The sequence below is a fragment of the Microtus ochrogaster genome, chromosome 16 (assembly GCF_000317375.1).
Source record: "Microtus ochrogaster isolate Prairie Vole_2 chromosome 16, MicOch1.0, whole genome shotgun sequence".
In the NCBI taxonomy this organism is placed as follows: Eukaryota; Metazoa; Chordata; class Mammalia; order Rodentia; family Cricetidae; genus Microtus; species Microtus ochrogaster.
Window position 1 is genome coordinate 1,522,004 of NC_022018.1, and position 18,851 is coordinate 1,540,854.

Genomic DNA, 18,851 nt, shown 5'->3' on the forward strand with positions numbered 1-18,851 from the left:
GGGAAGGGGAAGGGGAGGAGAAGAGGGAGAAATAAAAGGAAAAGACAGAGAAGAGGAGAGAAAGAATAGAGACAAGAAAAGAGAGGTAGAGGAAAACAGGAAAGGGGCAAAGAAGGAAGGAGAAAAGGGAGAGAGAGGAGTGGGGAGGAAATCGAACGGCAAATGTGTGACTTCATTACTCTTGTGAACGGAGGCGTTGAAGCCTGCTCCAGGGACGCTGGAGTCTGAGATGAAGTGGATGTACATGAACTCTCCAGTTGACCGGATAGGGCCAGGAATATCTCTGCCACACAGGACAGCCAGCTGCTGGGCTGAGTAATTGTCTCCTGTGACCAAAGAAGGAAAATGTCAGTTTAAAGACACAGTCTTAAGATTCCACTCCACCATCACTTGCAGCCAAGACTACTCACATATTTCTCTCAGAACACCCGAGTTCCTAGGAGATAGTAGTGTTCTCAGTAAGAGGGCCAGTCAGCTTTACATCCTCCTGGCTCCAGCTTGCCATGGTCTGCCTGCCCTTTCCTTAACCCTCTTCAAAAAAGAAAAACCTTTGGGACAAGTCTCTCTGTCTTCCTAAACAGTTGGCGGCCAGCTCTTCCTGGCACAACATCTTAGAAAGAGAACAGCTAAAGCTGGAAAGGGTTCAAGGGCCATGTTTATGTGAGTGGGAGTCAGAGGCTCTGATCTTAGCTACTGTGATGGCTGAATATCAAATGTCCGAAGGAGCAAGAAAGACCGGTTCCTTAGTCTAGACCTGGGCTCATAGGGCTCATATTCAGAGATCATTCACCAGGAGGTATGGGTGATTCATATGAGCATCTCCCCAGCCCGAAGATGATTTTTTTTAAAAGAAAAAATTTGTTTTGCTTTGTGGTAAAAGGACCATGGTAATGTAGAGGATGAGAAAAGATGGTCTCCCAGGAAGAGACACAAAAGGAAGTCAGCTCATTGTGTGGCCCCTTTTCCTTTTGCTTTCTTTGGGTATAAGCTTCCACCAAACCCTGAGCTGTCTCAGCCAGGAGCGAAATGGAATAAAGGGCATTAGAGCAGACTCAGATTCCTTGACTGGGAAATTAATAAACACAGAAAATTGGTAGATTTCAAACTTAAAAAAATAATTGATTTGAGATATGAGGAAATGTGCTTTTTTACACAACATATATATATATATACTCATATGATATATTTATACACAAACATATAAAATATATATATATACTTTAAAAAATATTGACAAGTCAGTTTATAATTTCTATGTAATTATCAATATACTGGCCATTATAAAGACGAACTTTTTCAAGAAGCTTGGAACAGAATTTATTGACTTTTTCTGTAATTATCAAAGCTACAAAAGTTTGGTTCATTTACCCCAATACAGTTATGTCAATACATGTTTTGCTTCTCAGTGACACTGGGCTTTATCTATAAACTCTATTTATTTTATAAGCACCACCTAGACTGGTGACACAATGCTTATCCCAACATGATTACTGTTAATCCAGTCGTCAGTTGTTCCGTAGCTCAGTAACTGGAAAATGGAATCCTTCAATTGTCTTCCTAGTCTCCAAACTTAATCCTGGGGCATTTTCATGAACTTCCAAGTACTAATCATCCCAATTTTAGAGCCAAAACTCTCTCTAAAGGGGGGCAGTAAGTCTGGGAGCCATACATATAAGGCCTAGAAAACAGGTAGTGATTCCCTAGGCCACCCTGTCATAGAGATATAGAAACAGGTACTAACAGTATAAAAGCCTGACATTTATTGAGCAGTTACTATGCGACCCTCATAAGTGTCTTACATACGTTTTCAATTTTTTTCTTCCCAAAAAACAGCTAGATATTATTATCATACTCAGAAAAAAAGAATCTTATAAGGGACACAAGTTTGGTTGTCATACGTAAGGGCACAGAAGTCAACAATGACTCTAACCCTGGCATATTAACTTTAGAGACCCCAAACTTACTCTACAAGATAATATGTCTAATGAAACTACATCAGGGATTACTAATATTGTCATTATTATTATTTAGTTTTGAGACAGAATCCTGAGTATTCCAGACTCACCTTGAACTCACAAAGTAACAGAGAATGACGTGATCCACTTACCTCCATTTTCTGAGTGCTAGGATTACAAGCATTTGTGACACTGGGAATTGATCCAAGGGCTTCTTGACTGCTAACCAAGCACCCTGTCACCTAATCTATGGTCAAGTCCAGAATTACTGATGTCTGATATAATTTCCCCTTTCTTCCCCTTGCTTTCCTCCCTCCATTTATTCTTTTCTTTCTTTCCCTTCTTTCCAAAAACGTTTTCTATGCTCAGAATAGTTCTATGAAACCTATTTGGCAAAATGTTTAGTACATTAAATTGGATGTGTGCTATACATGATGCCTGTGTCACTATTTTATGGGCAATGACCTTCATATATTGGCTTCAGAATGTTAAACATGCCTACTAATCAGAAGCAATATAACTAGTGAAGCAAAAATCCAAATAAATAAAATAGCAAGAAAGTAAATTTTAGTTTCAAAGAATGTTAGCAAAATGCACATGGACAAAATACCTCAAATGCCCTGCAACTGACACAGGTGCTCAACACATGCGTTTCTGAACCTCAAACAAACAGATGAAGAAGGAAGGAAGCTATAAGCTATCTATTCATGGTTGTGAACAAAAGGACCCATGTGTATCTGTTACTTTATTGATCTAAGTGCTTTTGTTGTTTGGGCACAAAGCACAATTTCTGAGTTCTTTCAACTCACCCCATGAGCAAGAAAATGGATAGAACATATCAGCAGTGTCTCCTTAAGTAAAGTGAGGCTTAAAGGATTCTGCATCTATAAAATCCTTGGATTTTTGTTAGAATTTTACATTTATTGCCTTTTCAGATAATCATAAAAAGCCACTGGGGGATAAAAGCCCTTGGGAGCAGCATTCATCTCTTTCACAGATGATAAAACAGGCTTGTACAGGTCATTGAAAAGAAAGGGAGCATGCCTTAGCATCCAGGCTTCCAAGACAAGCAGCTCAGTAGAGGGTTAGTTCTATAGAGCAAGCAAGCTACTCCATTGATGCAGTTCCCTCCTGAAGATTTCCAAAAGCTTTCAACTGTATTTGACCACTCAGAATTGTGTGTGCCAGAATGCAGCCACTGAATTACACTGTAAGAATAAATTTAGTATCTACAGGGATGCTTTGATATCAGAAAAGAGAAGCACTCTGGACGTGGGCTGAAAGCCAGTTGTTCACAGGACAAAGGGTCCGTGAGGGCATGATTGATTATTTCTTAGTGCCCAGTCTCTATAGACTGAGATATGCATTTCCACCAAGCAATGTTTCTCACTGGGAGCTTTTGTTGGGGTGGGAGTATAAGAAAGCAATTTCTTGAATATTAAAGTCAAACATCTTTGCTTTTATTGACAATCTTCATTGCCAGGTGATGCTGGCATTGATATTCTGGGAGCGACTGAGAAACACAGATATGGAGGACGTGGCCTCCTTATTGTCCTTTTGTATTTGGTTGATGCAGAGTATGAAGGGCAATTGTGTGTATATTGGACAGTCTCATTGTCCATGGTTCTTCATCACTGTACAGCCACAACACTCTTATTTCTATTCGTTCTGCCCACAGATTCAGGAGATGATGAGAAAGAGACACATTTTTGGTATTCTACTTTGATCTTAATGCCTTAAGTACAAATGTCAATATTTACTTTCATTGTGTCAATAAAAATTTAACACAGCCTAAAGTCCAGACCATGTCTCTCCTTTTGAGGCCTTTGTTTTCTCTGAGGAATGTGCTATCCATGACATTGTGCGATGAGTGATACAGTACTCTCCCTACATTCTCTAGACATTGTAGCTATTATTTTTCTATTTGATCACTCGACTGGTTACGGTATCTATGAAATTCCACACAAAATGTAGTGGATCTAGTACGTGAGCATAAAGACAGCTGAATGGACCTGTGTATAAGATTTTAAACAGCGATCTCTATACAGTTTCTTACCATCTCTTATGATCAGCTTGTCATAGTCACACGTTGCCTGAGACTCAATGTCCATGGAGAGGATGTTGAGTTCCACAGTAGAAGCGGGAGCATGGATGATCCATACACAGTCAGCACGATTAGTGTACTGCGCAGGCCAACCCGGGGAGAAAAAAAGGACAGGAGTGTCTCCTGTCACCAAATATCCTCCACAGGCACCTGTACAAAGAAAATCCACATCTTTAACTCTTTGTCCCTTAAGTGCTTCAAAGTGGCTACACTCTGGGGCTGAGAGAGAATGCATGGTTAAAAGCACTTCCTGTTTTTCCAGAGGACCTGAGCTATAACAATACCATGTCAGGGAGTTCACAAACACTGTGACTCCAACTCCAGGAAACATAACCTCTCTTCTGGACTGTAAGAGCACCAGTACAAACACACCACACACACACACACACACACACACACACACACACACCAGTCTTAGACAACCCCCCAAACATTACCAAACCCACCTGTACCAATGGTAGGCACAGCTCCAGCAGAAGCATCTAATGCAAACCATTCCAGGAGGAATCCTTTCCCTGAGATGGTAGCGTCAGAAGAAAACTGGAATGTCATAGAGTTTCTACTGGAGCTAAAAGATTCCATGTGGGTGCTGCAGTAAGTGCCAATCAGGCTGGAATGAATGTCAAACCCATCATAGATCTGCATGTAAAAAAGTAAAATAAAATAAAACATCGTAACTAGGCAGCTATCTGTAGTTTTCTTCATTAAAAGAGAAATTTAAAGGAAGGTTTGTATTTCGTAATTTTATCAGAGTAGAAAGGTTATCAAGAAAATACTTCAATTTAAAACAGGAAGTCACATTAAATACATTATTATAGATAATTTAAGTTATTCCATATAGATTAACTTCAGTATTATCTTAAAAAAAATGCTTGTGGGCTTTAGCATATTTAGTGGCCTTCAGTCAAATCTGTTGGTGGGAAAGTAAAGCCTACAGTAAAGAGGTTCCCACTCTAAGAGAGACCGAAGCTGATAACAAAGAAAGAACCACAGCTCATGGTTCAAAATGCTTAGTAGATCTATTCTATCTGCCTTAAAATACTATCTCACCTATGTAGAGGCATATTTTATGACAGTTTAAAAATAATCATAAAATCCTCTATTAAGCTTATTTCTTTCAAATTATGTCACAATTATTTCCACACCTATTGGGCTCATACCATCTGTCATTGGGTTCTACTTTGAGCACTGAGCTTCCAAGAAGAGTGATTGGATTGTGGTTTTCAGGAATATGATAGCATTTTCTGAAATTCGCAGATTAGTCGATGCATGGATGGCAAAGCCATCACAGCGTCTCCATTTGTGTTTCCTTATTTTTATATCACCCTTTCAGGTTTTAAGGCTGTATCATTGGAATAGACAACTCTCTCTTGGGAAGTCTGCTGCATCTGAGTATGCTTTATGCCCCCTTTCTCTCTCTCCACTGATGTGGGATTCCCCTCTGTATGCTGTGAATACCATTGGTTAATAAAGAAGCTTTCTTGGCCTGTGATAGGGCAAAAGAGTAGAGCTAAGCAAGGAAAACTAAACTGAATGCTGAGAGAAAGAAAGCAGAGTAAGGAGAAACCATGTAGCCCCACCGAAGACAGATGCCTGAACTTTACCCAGTAAGCCACAGCCACACGGCCATGCACAGATTAAGATAGATGTGTTAAATTAAGATATAAGAGTCAGACAGAAATATGCTTAAGCTATTGGCCAAACAGTATTACAAATAATATGATTTCTGAGTGACTGTTTTGGGGCTGAGCAGCCGGGAACAGAACAAGTAAGCCTCCTACAACACTCCACCTTAACAATCGGGCTTCTATCTACAATAAAGACTTCTCTAAAATCCCCACCTTGCTTCAAGAAAAACTGCAAAACAAGACAAAAACAAATAAAAGAACAAACAGGATAACGGGATAGAAGATAGAATAAACACATAACCAGAGCAAATAGGCATGCCTAGACAAAGTCAACAAGGAAATTATAGTAATGCTTAAAATGTCTTTTATTTATTATGGACTTAGTTTTGCCAATAGTATCCATTGAAGTAGATAAACCTCCTCCTCACAAAGAAACTCACCTTTAATTTGTCATATTGGCAGTTGCTTACTGATTCCATGTCTATCTCCAAGATTCTAGCATGGATAATCTGAGATGCGTTTACATTTACTGTCCATCTATAATTGGAATTAGGGGGGTAATTTCCAGGCCATAAAGGAGATGCGATTTTCCCATGCGTTCCCACAATATTATCATTGCCAAATACTAGGAGGGAAAACAGAGTTGTAAATCAGAGCAATTTAGAATTTGTTCTTTAATGAAATGAAATGAAAACAAAACAAAACAAAAAACAAAAACAAAGGGCAAGACTGTTGGAAAGGGTAGGCTTTTAATTGATTGGAATTTCTTTTCTGACCACTGAAAGAAATACAGCTTTCCTTTAGGTTTTCTGGGCTATTAGCTCCTGGAGGAGGATGGCTCCTGAATGAAATTCCATCTCCTCAGCTGGCTGCAGGGTATGAAAAGAAGGAACAACTTCCCATGAGAAAAGCATTTCCCAGACACCAGAGGAGTTGGGGAGTAGTCACGCAGCTCACATCTTAATTGTATTTTTACCAGTTTTGCTTTGCTTTATGAAAGAAAAGAATTTTTCTTTCCTTTTTAAAATTCCATATGACAATCAACACAGAGAATAGTCAATCATGGGAAAACTTGAGTTAAAGAACAAAAATAATTAATACTTTATCTGTATTGGAAGAATAGCCTACGTTTTATCCGAATGCTTAAGCTAATCCTAAAATAATTCTAAAGATCTTAATTTGAAGAATGTATTAAAAGACCAAACGAAACACGTTTGATAGAACTTTATCTGCCTGGAAGATAAAAAAAAGTCTCCTTTGCACAATATCATAAACATTAATAACAAGTGAAAATCGGAGCCTTAAAAAAGACTTAAAACAGCAAGCTCAATTTCCTTATCTGTTAGTGAGCCATCCATAAACAACTGAGATTTTCTGGTATATTACTCTACAATCTGAGGAAAGACTGTGGTGTGCAGGATTATTCTTAGTTGATACATTACTGAAATTGTTTCATCATTCCTAGTTTGTAGGATACTTTCTAGAAGCCATTACGGAAAGAGACCAACTTACTCTGATTGAAGCTGGCCTGGAAGCCCATGCCACTGCCTGAGCCATCAGAGACAAATCTGATCCACAAGGTATGGCCCTTGATGGAGGAGTAATTGCCAGGGAGGGCGTTTCCACAGTATCTTCCCACCAAGCGGCCTGTGGCATTTCCTTCTCGGATTTCCACGAAATCCTTGTTACAGTTTAAGGAGTTCTCCAACTGGAAGGATCTAATTTGGAAACAAACAAGCAACAAAAGTAGCAGAGTGAACTGGTGAAGAAATTTGAGATCATCCTGATTTCAATTTCAGGGGAGCCAAACCCCTCTCGTGGCCCCCACTGGCCCCCAGTTCAATACTGAAAATGTTGCTTCAGTAACTGGATATCCCCCCAGAGTAAGAAAAAGAAACTCAATTTCTTTCTTTAGATGCTGAAATTAATTTAACATTTTTTACATATTTCTCAAATATTAGAAATACAAAGCTCTTACAACAAAACAGTATCCTTGGAACTTTGAGATAAAGAACTGCAAAATAGTACTACCTATTTAAAAAAAAAAGCAGTATAATTCAGGCTCAATTTTATTACACTTAATGTTTTTAACAATGTGAAATATACTAAAATTGCTTTATTCTTCTCCCCAGAATCACTCTGAAAGCATCATGTGTGGTTGAACCACCTTAGGACCACCTCAAAGCTCATTTGCAAGGAAGAATCTGGACTCCACTTGCTTTGTCTGGGCGTTTCTTTCCTTATTTCAGATCCTTTGCTTACACACGATCGTTTCTGATTTCATTTTTATGGGTGTTCTGTGTGTGCGAATATCTCTCAGATTCTGTATGCATTTCTTGTGCTTTTCCTTCAGCTCTTCCCCCCACCCCTGTTTTGTCCTATCCTGGTTTGTTTATTTTTATTTTATCTTCTAATAATTATTATTACTTTAGGTGATTGTATTCTAATGAGAGAAAAAGGTGTGGCTTTGGATGGGTGGGAAAGTGGAGATGATCTAGGAGGAGTTGGGGGAGGGCAAGCAATAGTCAGGACATATTGTATGAAAAATATTTTTCAATAAAAAACAAATAATTATATATTCAGGAGGGGGAGAATCTAGCTTTAAATACCAACTGAATCAGGACGTGATTTTTAACAAAACTCAGGTGATGCAAACGCCTGTTAAAATTCTGACAAGTGATCAGGGAGGTACACAGGTCTTTGCTAATGATCAGATTGTTTATCTTCCAGGGAGAAACAGCAGGGAGGGCTTTCTGCTAGGAATCATGGTGATGATTCTTCCAGGAGTCAAATTAAGCTTCTTATAAAAGTTTTATTCTTGGGAGTCTTTGTTTTAGGCTGGTACACTTTATAAGCAAATCTACCCTTTGGCTAAGATCTGTCAGTGAAAAGGGAATGTGCAACACAAATAATACGCTTTCTGGTTCTCATTATCTCTCTTCAGTTCTGTTAGAACCAACCGTTTCCTCAATGCCTTCTTCTGGCATAAAGTATCATTTCTGTTCATTCCTTTGGAGTATCTGCTTTTACGGAATAAATAAGTTTTATTTCTCCCCTCTCCTTTTCATTGCAAATTCAACCATAATTTATCCACTTTTTTTCTCCGTACGCAGTTTCACCACAGCATCCATAAACCAAACCCTGTGTTAGAACTTGATGAGCTTCAGATGCTTTTCACACACCCCAGGGAAGCTGGCTAGTCCACATCTGGAAGTGATTTAGACCAGGGCAGAAATAACTCCCAGGCCTTGCCAGGAAGCCTTTCTCATAACCATTGGCACAGAGCGAAAGCAGTGTGCACTCTACAAAGGCCCCTTAAACAACAAAACTCAAGCCAGTAATACAACAGAGGCAGACTGCATCCAGGTGAGCAAGGAAACCTTCCCATGTGGCAGTTTAAAGTTGTGTCGACTCTCATCTACAGGAAGAGTGTCTTGCTTCATACAATGTCACTTGCACCCTGAGGAGGCATGGCCTGACTGATGGATTAAAGAAAGCAATTTGAAATATTTGAACTTGTCTCATTTCTAATCAGTTCTTGTGCACAGATGGGCATGGCTATGAGGAAGATCCAGCAAACAATTCCCTTCTCTCAACATGGAAGAGTTTACATCCTTTTCAGAACAAAATTAACATTGCCATGCATGCCTGTTATTCCTGCATGGCAAAGTGAGGCAGGAGGGTCACAAGTTTGAGGCCATTGAGGGCTATACACTGAGGACATGTGAAAAACAACTACAACAAAGAATTTATTTCAACCTAACTCCAATAACATGTAATATAGTATGACACATGACTTTGAATTCAAAATGGGTATGCAAATACCAACATATCTTCGGAAAATGTTTGTTTGTTCTTTTTCTTTTCTTGTCTTCTTTTACTTTTTGAGACAGGGTCTGTATGTTACCCTGGCTGTCCTGGAACATGTATAGACCAGATTGGTCTCAAACTCAAAGAGATTTATTTGCTTGCCCTGTCCTTGAGTGCTGGGGTTAAAGTTGTGCACCACCACATCTGGATGCATCAATATGCTTTGTCATTGGAACCTCTCTACTGGGGGGTGAGACAATCCCATTTCACTTACCATGTTCTTTTCACATCTGCTTCTGGAAAACATTATTATTGCTGTTTAGTTTAACCTAGGTCCATTTGGAATGTAACAAAATCTACCATTCATTCCATAGCCACAGTCCATGTTCCAAAAGTGTTAGGATTCAATGAGAAGCTTGAAGGCAGTCTTACCAACCAACTGCTAATTTAAAAAACTAACACAAAAAACCCTCGCAATATCATTTCTCTGATAGGAAAGAATAGGGATAAGGTATGTAGGTAAAGAAAGCTAAATGGAGACAGGCACTCTTTCTCTCCATTGAAAGAATACTGTTGAAGATTCTTAGTGCTTTACATAACTCAAGCTATGAGCAGGACAGAGGAAACTGGGGACAGTCTTCCTAAGGTTCCCACCTGTTCCCTCTGGCGAGGGCTCGGACCCAGGATGCCCGTTACCCCGTCTGTCACTAACAGTGCCACCTCCCTGCAGACTCACCAGTACTGGGACAGCATACCCACATAAGGGACTTACAGGAAGGACAGCTGCAGTTGGTTCCCAGGGGAGCTGACAATGTTCCAGACACACTCCACGTTAGGATGGTATTCTGCTGGGTAGTTAGGGCTGTTGAAGATGCCGTGAGCCGTGTTGAAGGTTCCACCGCAAGCTGGAAGGCAAAAGAAACAGAGTTTCAGAGCAAAGGCCAAATGAAAGACACCGCAAGATACAAGAGGAAGAACATTGGAGCCATCTGAGAAACAGCGCATGGCACTTCCATCTCATGCTAGTAACTGATCTCTGTCACATGTAGTAACCAGAAAGGCAACAGCTCCTCAGTATGTGGGCCAGAGGGGGCCCTTTTCTAAGAGGCTTCCTCCATGTGGACTAGAACTTTAGGTAAAAGGGACCTGGTTTTAATCCTGCAGTCCCTTGGTTTTCACCATCAGGGTGATTTTCAAGCTTGCCCTGGAAGAGGAGGTACTTTTCCCTGGTTGCCATGGGAAAGACAGCTTTCCACCTTTCCCTCTGCAGAGAGCACTGAAACACACCATTCTTCATTGTTCCACACTAGGTCTGTAACCGCCTCTCCTGGCCAAGAACCACAGTGCTGGCTGGCATCTCTTTCCTTTCCTGCCCACATGCCTCACGACAGAGTGGACAGTTGGTCAATAGCCAGGCCTACCTACCATCAAGTGCAGAAGACGGACGAATGACCATGAGGCTGTGCGTCCATATGAGTTGCCACCAAACTGCTAGTCATGGAGCACCTTAGCAAATACAGTGCTGGGATGCTAGTGAACAGGTCTCCAGGAAGATAAGGCCTAAACTAAAACACAGTTGGCTTTCTACCTAATTCTCCGCATGTTTAGATCACATGATTGTGAGAATTTGCACATGGGAAATTTTTTATAGAAAAAAAGCACATGGGAAATTTTAAACTAAAAAAGTCAACTTTAAACCAAAAGAGTCCTAAATAACCAACCGCAGATTTCTATCACTCGCTGCTAACCCTGCTGCATCTGTTAATGCCTCTTACTTACCCGATGTTGACGCAGAATAGAAGGCATGGAAACCCTCAAACCTGCCCAAAGAATTGGAGACGAACCTCAGGGTCAGGGCACTGCCAAAGGATATGATGGGATGGGGCAGAGAGTTGCCACAGTAACGACCTAAAGGATGAAGGGAGTAACGAGGAGGTAAATAACGACGTGGTAGGAGCCACACATCTCTTCACCAAGCACACACAAGAATCGCACCATTTCACAACGAGAACCCCTTACATCAGGGTTGTGTTTGAGGCAATGCCTGACCACTAAAGATGAACTCTAGATACAAGCATAGCCAGGATAAACTGTAAATAGGATTTTAAAAAAAATTAGAGTGACAGAGGGAAAGCTGATGTGAGCAGACTTCAAATGTAACTCAAGTAATCATTTCCAGCCACCTGGGGACCAGACAACAATGCACTAAGAATCTCAGTAAGAGGAGATGGGGCACCAGGTTACATGAATTCAATGCATGGTTTGCCATTTACTGGCTATGTAACCTGAGACAAGTTACTTGGGTACTCTGTTTCCATATATGAAGACAGGGGCATATTAGAAATAACTAACCCCATGTCATAAGGACGTAAGGACTGAGCTACTACTTATAAAGTACTTAGAACAGTACTCTACAGGAGGCGGTTGGGAAAGAGTGTGTGTTATACAAAGCATCCTTGGCACAATGCGAATGGATCAATGTCTCAGACAAGACAATGAGAGGTGTTCTCCTTCCTTGTCCACCAAGCTCCGTTATGGGCACTGGAATCAGAGCAGTCTCTTCTAACAGCGCTTGTCCTCTGCCGGGGGGCGGGGGGGCACTCCCATGGCAAATACTCACAGAGGAAGCTTCAGGCATCTAAGGCTGTTTTGTCTGAACCATTTTAAGAGCCATGTCACATATGTTTTAACTTTATTGGGCTGTCTAGCAAACAAACTCGTGAATTTTTAATTAAATCAATTAAAATGTTTTCCTTCCTTTGGAAACAGAAGAAACATTTCCAATAGAGTATAAGAAGTACTTTAAAGTACTAACCAGAAATTTCTGAATGTTTACTGATGAAATGGTCTTTGTTCCACTACTGATTCAGATTGGAGTTTAGAATCTGTAACTTGCTCTTCAAAAGCAAACTAAAATACACAAACTATTTTTGAACGTAAATAATTTGGGTTTCTTGAGCCCCACATTATCCTGCTTTCCGACCCTCTGATTATTCCTATGTGGCTTTTGAGGCTCTTCATGCTTATTGGAAACACCGTAATTTTGAATGCCACACACACACACACACACACACACACACACACACTACATGCCAAGACTACAGATGTAAATGACCGAGTCTCTGTACCTTGGACAGGTGCGTCATAGTCCTTGCCATCCAAAATTTCTAAAAAGTCCTCTTGACAACCCGTGCTGTCTTGAAGCTGAAAGTGGCTGAAGGTGAGGGTGATATGATTGACTGTAGAAAAAACAAGAGAGAAGAGGGTTGGTGATTTAATAAAATCCTGGCAAGCAGAACAGAGATTTTTTTTTTTTTTTTGCCTCTGGTACTTTCAGAGAAGGGTTTTCCAGCAGGGGAGCAAGGAATTTGGCAGCTTTGAACAGGGCTGGGGTGGGTAAGCAGAGCTAAGGGCTCAGCTTCATGCTTCAAGGGCTTCCTTTGAAGAGTAACAGAATCGATGCTTTTGAAAATGCCTGTAGAATCCAAAATGCCAGTCATGGTAAATCAGGAGTCTTGGGCAAGTTCATCCCAGAGGCTTTGGGAACTGTCTTATTGGAAAATGTAACTTTAGGCTTTTGTTGTTTTGTTTGTCAGCCATTGTTGTGTTCCTCTCATAAATACTTTCCTCCACAGATTAGTTTTCTGAGATTCTCATTCCTTGCATGTGCTTGTGCCGAAAGATCCTTTTTGCACAGGACCTGCCTCCTGGCACTCAGGCTGGTTTAGGGGTCAGAACCAGTGCCCCGAGCTTCTGAATCATCCACCAAGAACGCTTTGAGTCACGTAAGGAACAGCAAGTGCCTGGGTACATTTTCCTTTTGTTGTCCTTCACTGTGTCCCTAATGTTCAGAATGGGATCTTTTCCTGTTGCTGGCCTTGCAGCGAGAACTTTCATTTGGATGTTTTTCCAGCTCAGGAGAAAATAATCAGTAGGCACAAAACTGCCGGGCTCAAGGCAGGGGGCTTCTTTTTTTCGGTTTTGTTGGAGCTCCACCCTCTCCATCTACAAAGACTAAAAATTATATCACTGGCACCCACATCTCTTGCATGGCCACAAAATTCTATCAGTTGGTGAAATTTTAATTTCACAATGAATAACAATGAAATTAAATTTAATAATATTTAAACCCAGCTCTTCTGCAAATAATTTTATGCCAGGACCTGATTAGCCTAAGTGACTGTCCAATTTTCACACAAGTCATTAATTAGAGTTCAGAGCAGAGAACTTAATGGTTTTCCTACACTGTGTCTGAAATCACAAATTCTTCCTGGAAATCTTAAAGGAGGGCAGGGGGGTCACATGAAATAGGATTCATAATGGGCCCAGAATCACTCTATGTGGAGCTATTGTGTAATGTCTATAAGGATCGTCTTATCTTCTCTGCTTGTCAACATGAACAGACTACTACCATGTCAGGTAATAGAATTCTAAGATTCCGAGAAGAAGGCAAACATTTACTCAGTGCTTCTAGGCCTGTGCTGAGATTTCATAAATCTATCCATGGCAGGAGAGACTAAGTTTGCTATTAGTTTCGCCTTTAGTGATCAATAACTTGTGAGATCGTATCCTCCAACTGTAAGGTATTTCTCCAAACTATATCCTTCTTATTCACGTATTCATGGGTATCTACTATGCTCAGCAATACATGGTAGGTAGGTAGGTGTTCTGGGAGTCACGTCTTCAATCCTTTGTCTTTGTTTGCTTGCTTGCTTGCTTGTTCTTGAAACAAGGATTTCCCTGATCCCAGAGTGGCTTCCAACTGGATATGAATAGAGGGTGACCTTGAACTTTTGATTCTCCTGCTTCAGTGTGTGTTGGAATGGCAAGCATGTGTCACCACTCTCAACTCATGTAGTTCTGGGATCAAACCCAGAACTTCACTGGTGACAGGTAGGCACTCAGTCCACTGAGCTATACCTTCAGCTCTACAGACAGCCCTTCGAATTTTTAGAGACGGTGTCTCATATTACCCAGGCTGGCTTGACCTTATTGTTGAGCCCAGCCTCATCTCCAACTCATAATCCTTCTGTCTTAGCCTCCAGAGTGCTAGGATTACCACACCCAGCCTTAAAACTCCCTTTAAGTTAAGATGAATCAGTTTAGACTGGTTTGCTTACTTGACTAGAAAATGACTATTTCCACACATTCCAGGAACCAGGCCTTCCCTAAAAGACGCCAGTCAGCAATTGTTGCCACTGAAGAGCTAAGGGTTCTGCTGACAGCCACACCTCCCAAGGGGATCCCTTGCCCCAGACTCCTCTCCTTTTTATTCTTGTTACTTACAAGGAGGTTGAGCTTCTAGTATCCAGGTACAGTTTTGATTGTTTGGATATTTATCAGGGAACAACGGAGAGAAAATCGTATCGGAAGAGTCAGTGATGATGTGACCTCCACATTCTGAGAAGCAAAAACACACAGGTCATATAGTTTTGATGTCTACCAATGACACCAAACAATTACTAGATGACTGAAAAGGCTTCTTATTTCCACCGTGAATGCCAAGAAAGCTCTCTGCTAAGGAAGTTACACATAAACCATCCGACAGACGATGAGAAAATACTTTACAGTTATAATGTTTTTTATAGGAAGTGGGGCTATGGCATAGAACAATACACTAAATGGTTGTGAATTGTCTGAATCATTCAATCAATACCCTGGCTTTGATTCATTTCCTCTGTTTCCTTGTAAATTATAAGAAGGGTGATTTGTTCACAAATGAACCTTATTTTCTCTGGAAAGCGTTCAATTTATAAAGATGATTGCAAGTTAACCAGAGAAACTCAATGTTCTGTGGAAACAAGGAGAGAAGAGTGTATCTCACTGCTGAGTGCCCCGTCTCCAGGGGAGGCAGGACTGAACCAGGACCTGGAGGGTGAGAACAGCGCAGGGAGTGGACAGCCTGAGCAAAGCCATGGGTGAGGAGAGGGGCCATGTTTATACAGCCTTGACTGAACCACGAGAGGCCTAAACAGTATTGGCGGCGACAGCGCTGTGAAAGGGTCAGGGCTGGTTTGGGGACTGTGGCTAACAGGTGGAGTGGCTTTCGTATTCTAAGCCACACAGAGACAGGACAGACACAAGGAATCAGTGTGACCATCGTGTGTCTCCTGGAAATTATTTGGGAGAAAGATGGAACAGGAAGAGGTGAGTTTGGGGAGGCTGTTATAAAAGTTCAGAAGGACAGGAGGGTACTTTTACTCTGAAGCAACACTTAAAAGGAATGTTAAGTGTAAAATAAAAAAAAAAATAGCACTAAGTACTGCTTTTTCTTTGAAATCACCGAGAATAGCAGACATTCACACTAGTGTCTTGTTCTGATGTCTCTGAGAGTGCACCTTTGGCAGACTGACTCAGAAATACTCTTCATCTAGGACTCTTTACTAATGTGATACCAGCAAGTCTACCAGTACAGCTGCTAATAGGCACATGTGGAATAAACAGGCTAATCTTATTTGAGGTGAGGCCAGTGAGGTGGCTTAGCGGGGAAAGGCATTTGCCATCAGGCCTGCAGGCGTGAGTTCAATCCCTAAGACCCACATGGTAAAAGGAGAGAACTGAGTCCCGTAAACTGTCCTCTGACCTCTATACGTACACCATGACACACCCAAATAAACACACGCCCAATATTTTTAATTAAACTTTTTTTGAAGTAAATGATTTGAGCCATCTAGATAAAAATCAAGGCCCCATTCAAACCAATTAGCCATCCCTACAAGTTCTGGGTTACTCCATGTCTGACAATTTGATAGAGATTAATCTCTGAGAGAAATCTGGTGAAAAGGCTTGAGAGAGGAAATTGAGAACTGGTGACTTGAGGGTAAAGCAATGGAAAGCCATGGGATTCAGCAATGAGGTAAAGCGCTCCATGAAGACAGAATCTGACTCTCCACTACAAACATGTCTTACAGTTGTATATCTCCTTGGAAAGGTGCTAGGTAAATTAATTTGGCTAATTCTTCTTTTGTATATCGCTGGTGCTATACCATTAAATGTTATTCTAAAAACACAGTGCTTAAGAGATGCACAGATCCTGAGACATCATTTAAGGCAAAGACGTGTAAAATGTAGAAACATCTAGAACACCTGCAAGTCTTCCTATCTGAACATTTGCATATTAAACTCTGATCAGCTTCTGAAGTTTGGCGTCATTACAGCCCTCCAGGGCTCGGGTGACCCACAGTATACTTGCCTTGCCTGAACTGAGCTCGGAAGCCCCTGCTCTGTCTGGAAGAGCCAGACTGAAATCTCACAAAGAGGCTGTTTCCTGTCGAGAGGATGGAATTAGGCGGCGTCTGTCTTCCACACACACTGGCAACACGGGTGTTTGAGGAACTTGAGCCATCATAAGTCTACAAGGCGGAAGACAGCAAACTCTCAATACTGCAAGTTTACATCTACACAGGCCTATATTCCGTGGACCATCTGCATATCAACGAACCAGTAAAACATTGCATTGGCTGGATCTAGAACAACTGGCTTTATTTCATCGTCTTGCTGTAGAGTTCCTGGTAGCATATCTAAGCATTTAATCATTTTCTAGAGATAATCTAAAGATTTCAGTGTGAGGTTTTCTGCTAAGCCCATTATTGCCTCCGTAAATTCTGGCCCTCACAGGCCTCCTTTTCCCATGACCATCAGTACATGCCCACGATGTGTAGTGAAAATGTCTGATGCAGAGTTAAACACAAAAGCAAAACAAGTGAGAGATAACGAGTAACCGTGCATTGTTAGAAACATCATTCTTGAACCCCTTTGCTCCGCAGAGGCTCATAGACAATAAGCAAGAAAAATGGCAGAATTCTTCTAATAACGTGAGTGGGATTAACCTGGTTTAGGAAATACCCATTCAAAGACATGTGTTAGGTTCCGACCCTGCCCAGTACTGAGCTGGCACTCCTCCAAGACACTTTCTGTGCCAATGGAGTAAAGTTTATATTATCTGTTCTCCAAACCTCCGCATCATTTTAAATTGAATGATATTCTTCTAGCTAATTCAAAATATGATTTTCAGTTCTGATCAGTTTGACCAGTCCCTTGTTTTCTGCAGAGAGTGTTTAGCCATACGACTTCTGTGTCACACCTTCTCCCCCAGACACAGAGGATATCCAGGAGGAGGACAGACCGGGAGGGCAGCTGTGGAGCAGGTTCTTCTGGACAGGACTTGGTCTTTTCACCCATGAACCCTAACAGTTGTGGCTGCCTGCAGAAGGCTTGCATGTCATCGAGGGAGTAAATATCCCACTGTAGATAAAGGAGGGTGGCAGCTGACGGCTAAGGGGAAGGGGTGAGTCAGTTTTCTCCAGTGATATGGACCTTGTTCACACTCTAGTGTATAACTCTATGCTCACGTATGCATGGGCAGCCCTATATTCAGCTGGTATTGTCAGGTCCAAAAAAGAAAAAAACAAAAACAAACAAAATAACAACAACAACAAAAAAACAACCTTCAATTCCCCAAGCTCCAAAAAAGCACTCCATATATTCATAAAATGGCCATAAATGAGCTCAGCCTGTACTATAAGACAATTTTTGGTGATTAGATAAGGCTAGAATTCTTCAGAAACTTGTGGACATTTTTCTTTCTGAAGAGAAATGACTACCAAAAGGAGTCATTTCCCTTACTCTGGCAGAGGGGATATATGGCTACCAGCAGTGCCTGCCAGCACATCAAAGCTCATTCTGGCCTCCAGACTCCCTCAGTATCACAAGTACCTGTTACACATTTCAAAGTCCATGCTAGCATACTGTCCCTTCTCTGGCCCTAGCCTCTTCTAAACTCCTTCCAGCTCATGGATTTCCTATAACCCTGCTATCCTCAATGATGTTTTCTCTATGCTCTGCTCCTGCCTCTCTTGCTATGGTTTCTCTATTCTCTGTTCTCCCCTCTTTAGCTGTCTGTTGGCCATGTACAATCTGCTTCTTTCTCTCTCTGCTCAGGGCTCTTCCAGAGGCCTCTGGGTAGTCGCTCTCTTATATCTACAATAAAAACCTTCTTTACCATACCATGGAATAGTCATCTTGTCAGCTTACACACTTACTAATTAAACGAACGACAAAGGGCTTGTTGTTTGGGGTGGGTTGAGGGGAGGGATAAAGGAGAAGTAGGAGGGGGCCTGAGATGATTATGATCAAAATAAATTGTATACATGTATGAAAATTTCAAAATAAATAAATATTGTTCCCAGTCTAATACAATTGCTTCTTTTAGACAAACAATTGCCAAAACAACATATAAGCCATCACAAACACACCTCTTAATTTGCTCAATTTCTTAAACTTCAGTTCAGTACTAGACTCTATGAATTATATACTAACTCCCAAAAGAATAGAAACTTAAACCTTTTTGAAGCC

The 18,851-nt window shown here is 41.1% G+C and overlaps 1 protein-coding gene across 1 annotated transcript in view; it reads right to left on the bottom strand.

Moving 5' to 3' along the window:
- The window catches only part of Cubn (cubilin), a 204,836-nt gene that overhangs the window by 71,593 nt on the left and 114,392 nt on the right, over positions 1-18,851 (bottom strand). The window contains exons 32-41 of the mRNA XM_005354631.1: positions 16,690-16,849; positions 14,784-14,897; positions 12,626-12,736; positions 11,277-11,405; positions 10,270-10,402; positions 7,200-7,405; positions 6,128-6,312; positions 4,506-4,698; positions 4,012-4,209; positions 180-326 (exon numbers count right to left, since the gene is read on the bottom strand). Coding sequence (XP_005354688.1) covers positions 180-326; positions 4,012-4,209; positions 4,506-4,698; positions 6,128-6,312; positions 7,200-7,405; positions 10,270-10,402; positions 11,277-11,405; positions 12,626-12,736; positions 14,784-14,897; positions 16,690-16,849 — 1,576 coding nt within the window. The remainder of the gene's footprint in view (positions 1-179; positions 327-4,011; positions 4,210-4,505; positions 4,699-6,127; positions 6,313-7,199; positions 7,406-10,269; positions 10,403-11,276; positions 11,406-12,625; positions 12,737-14,783; positions 14,898-16,689; positions 16,850-18,851) is intronic.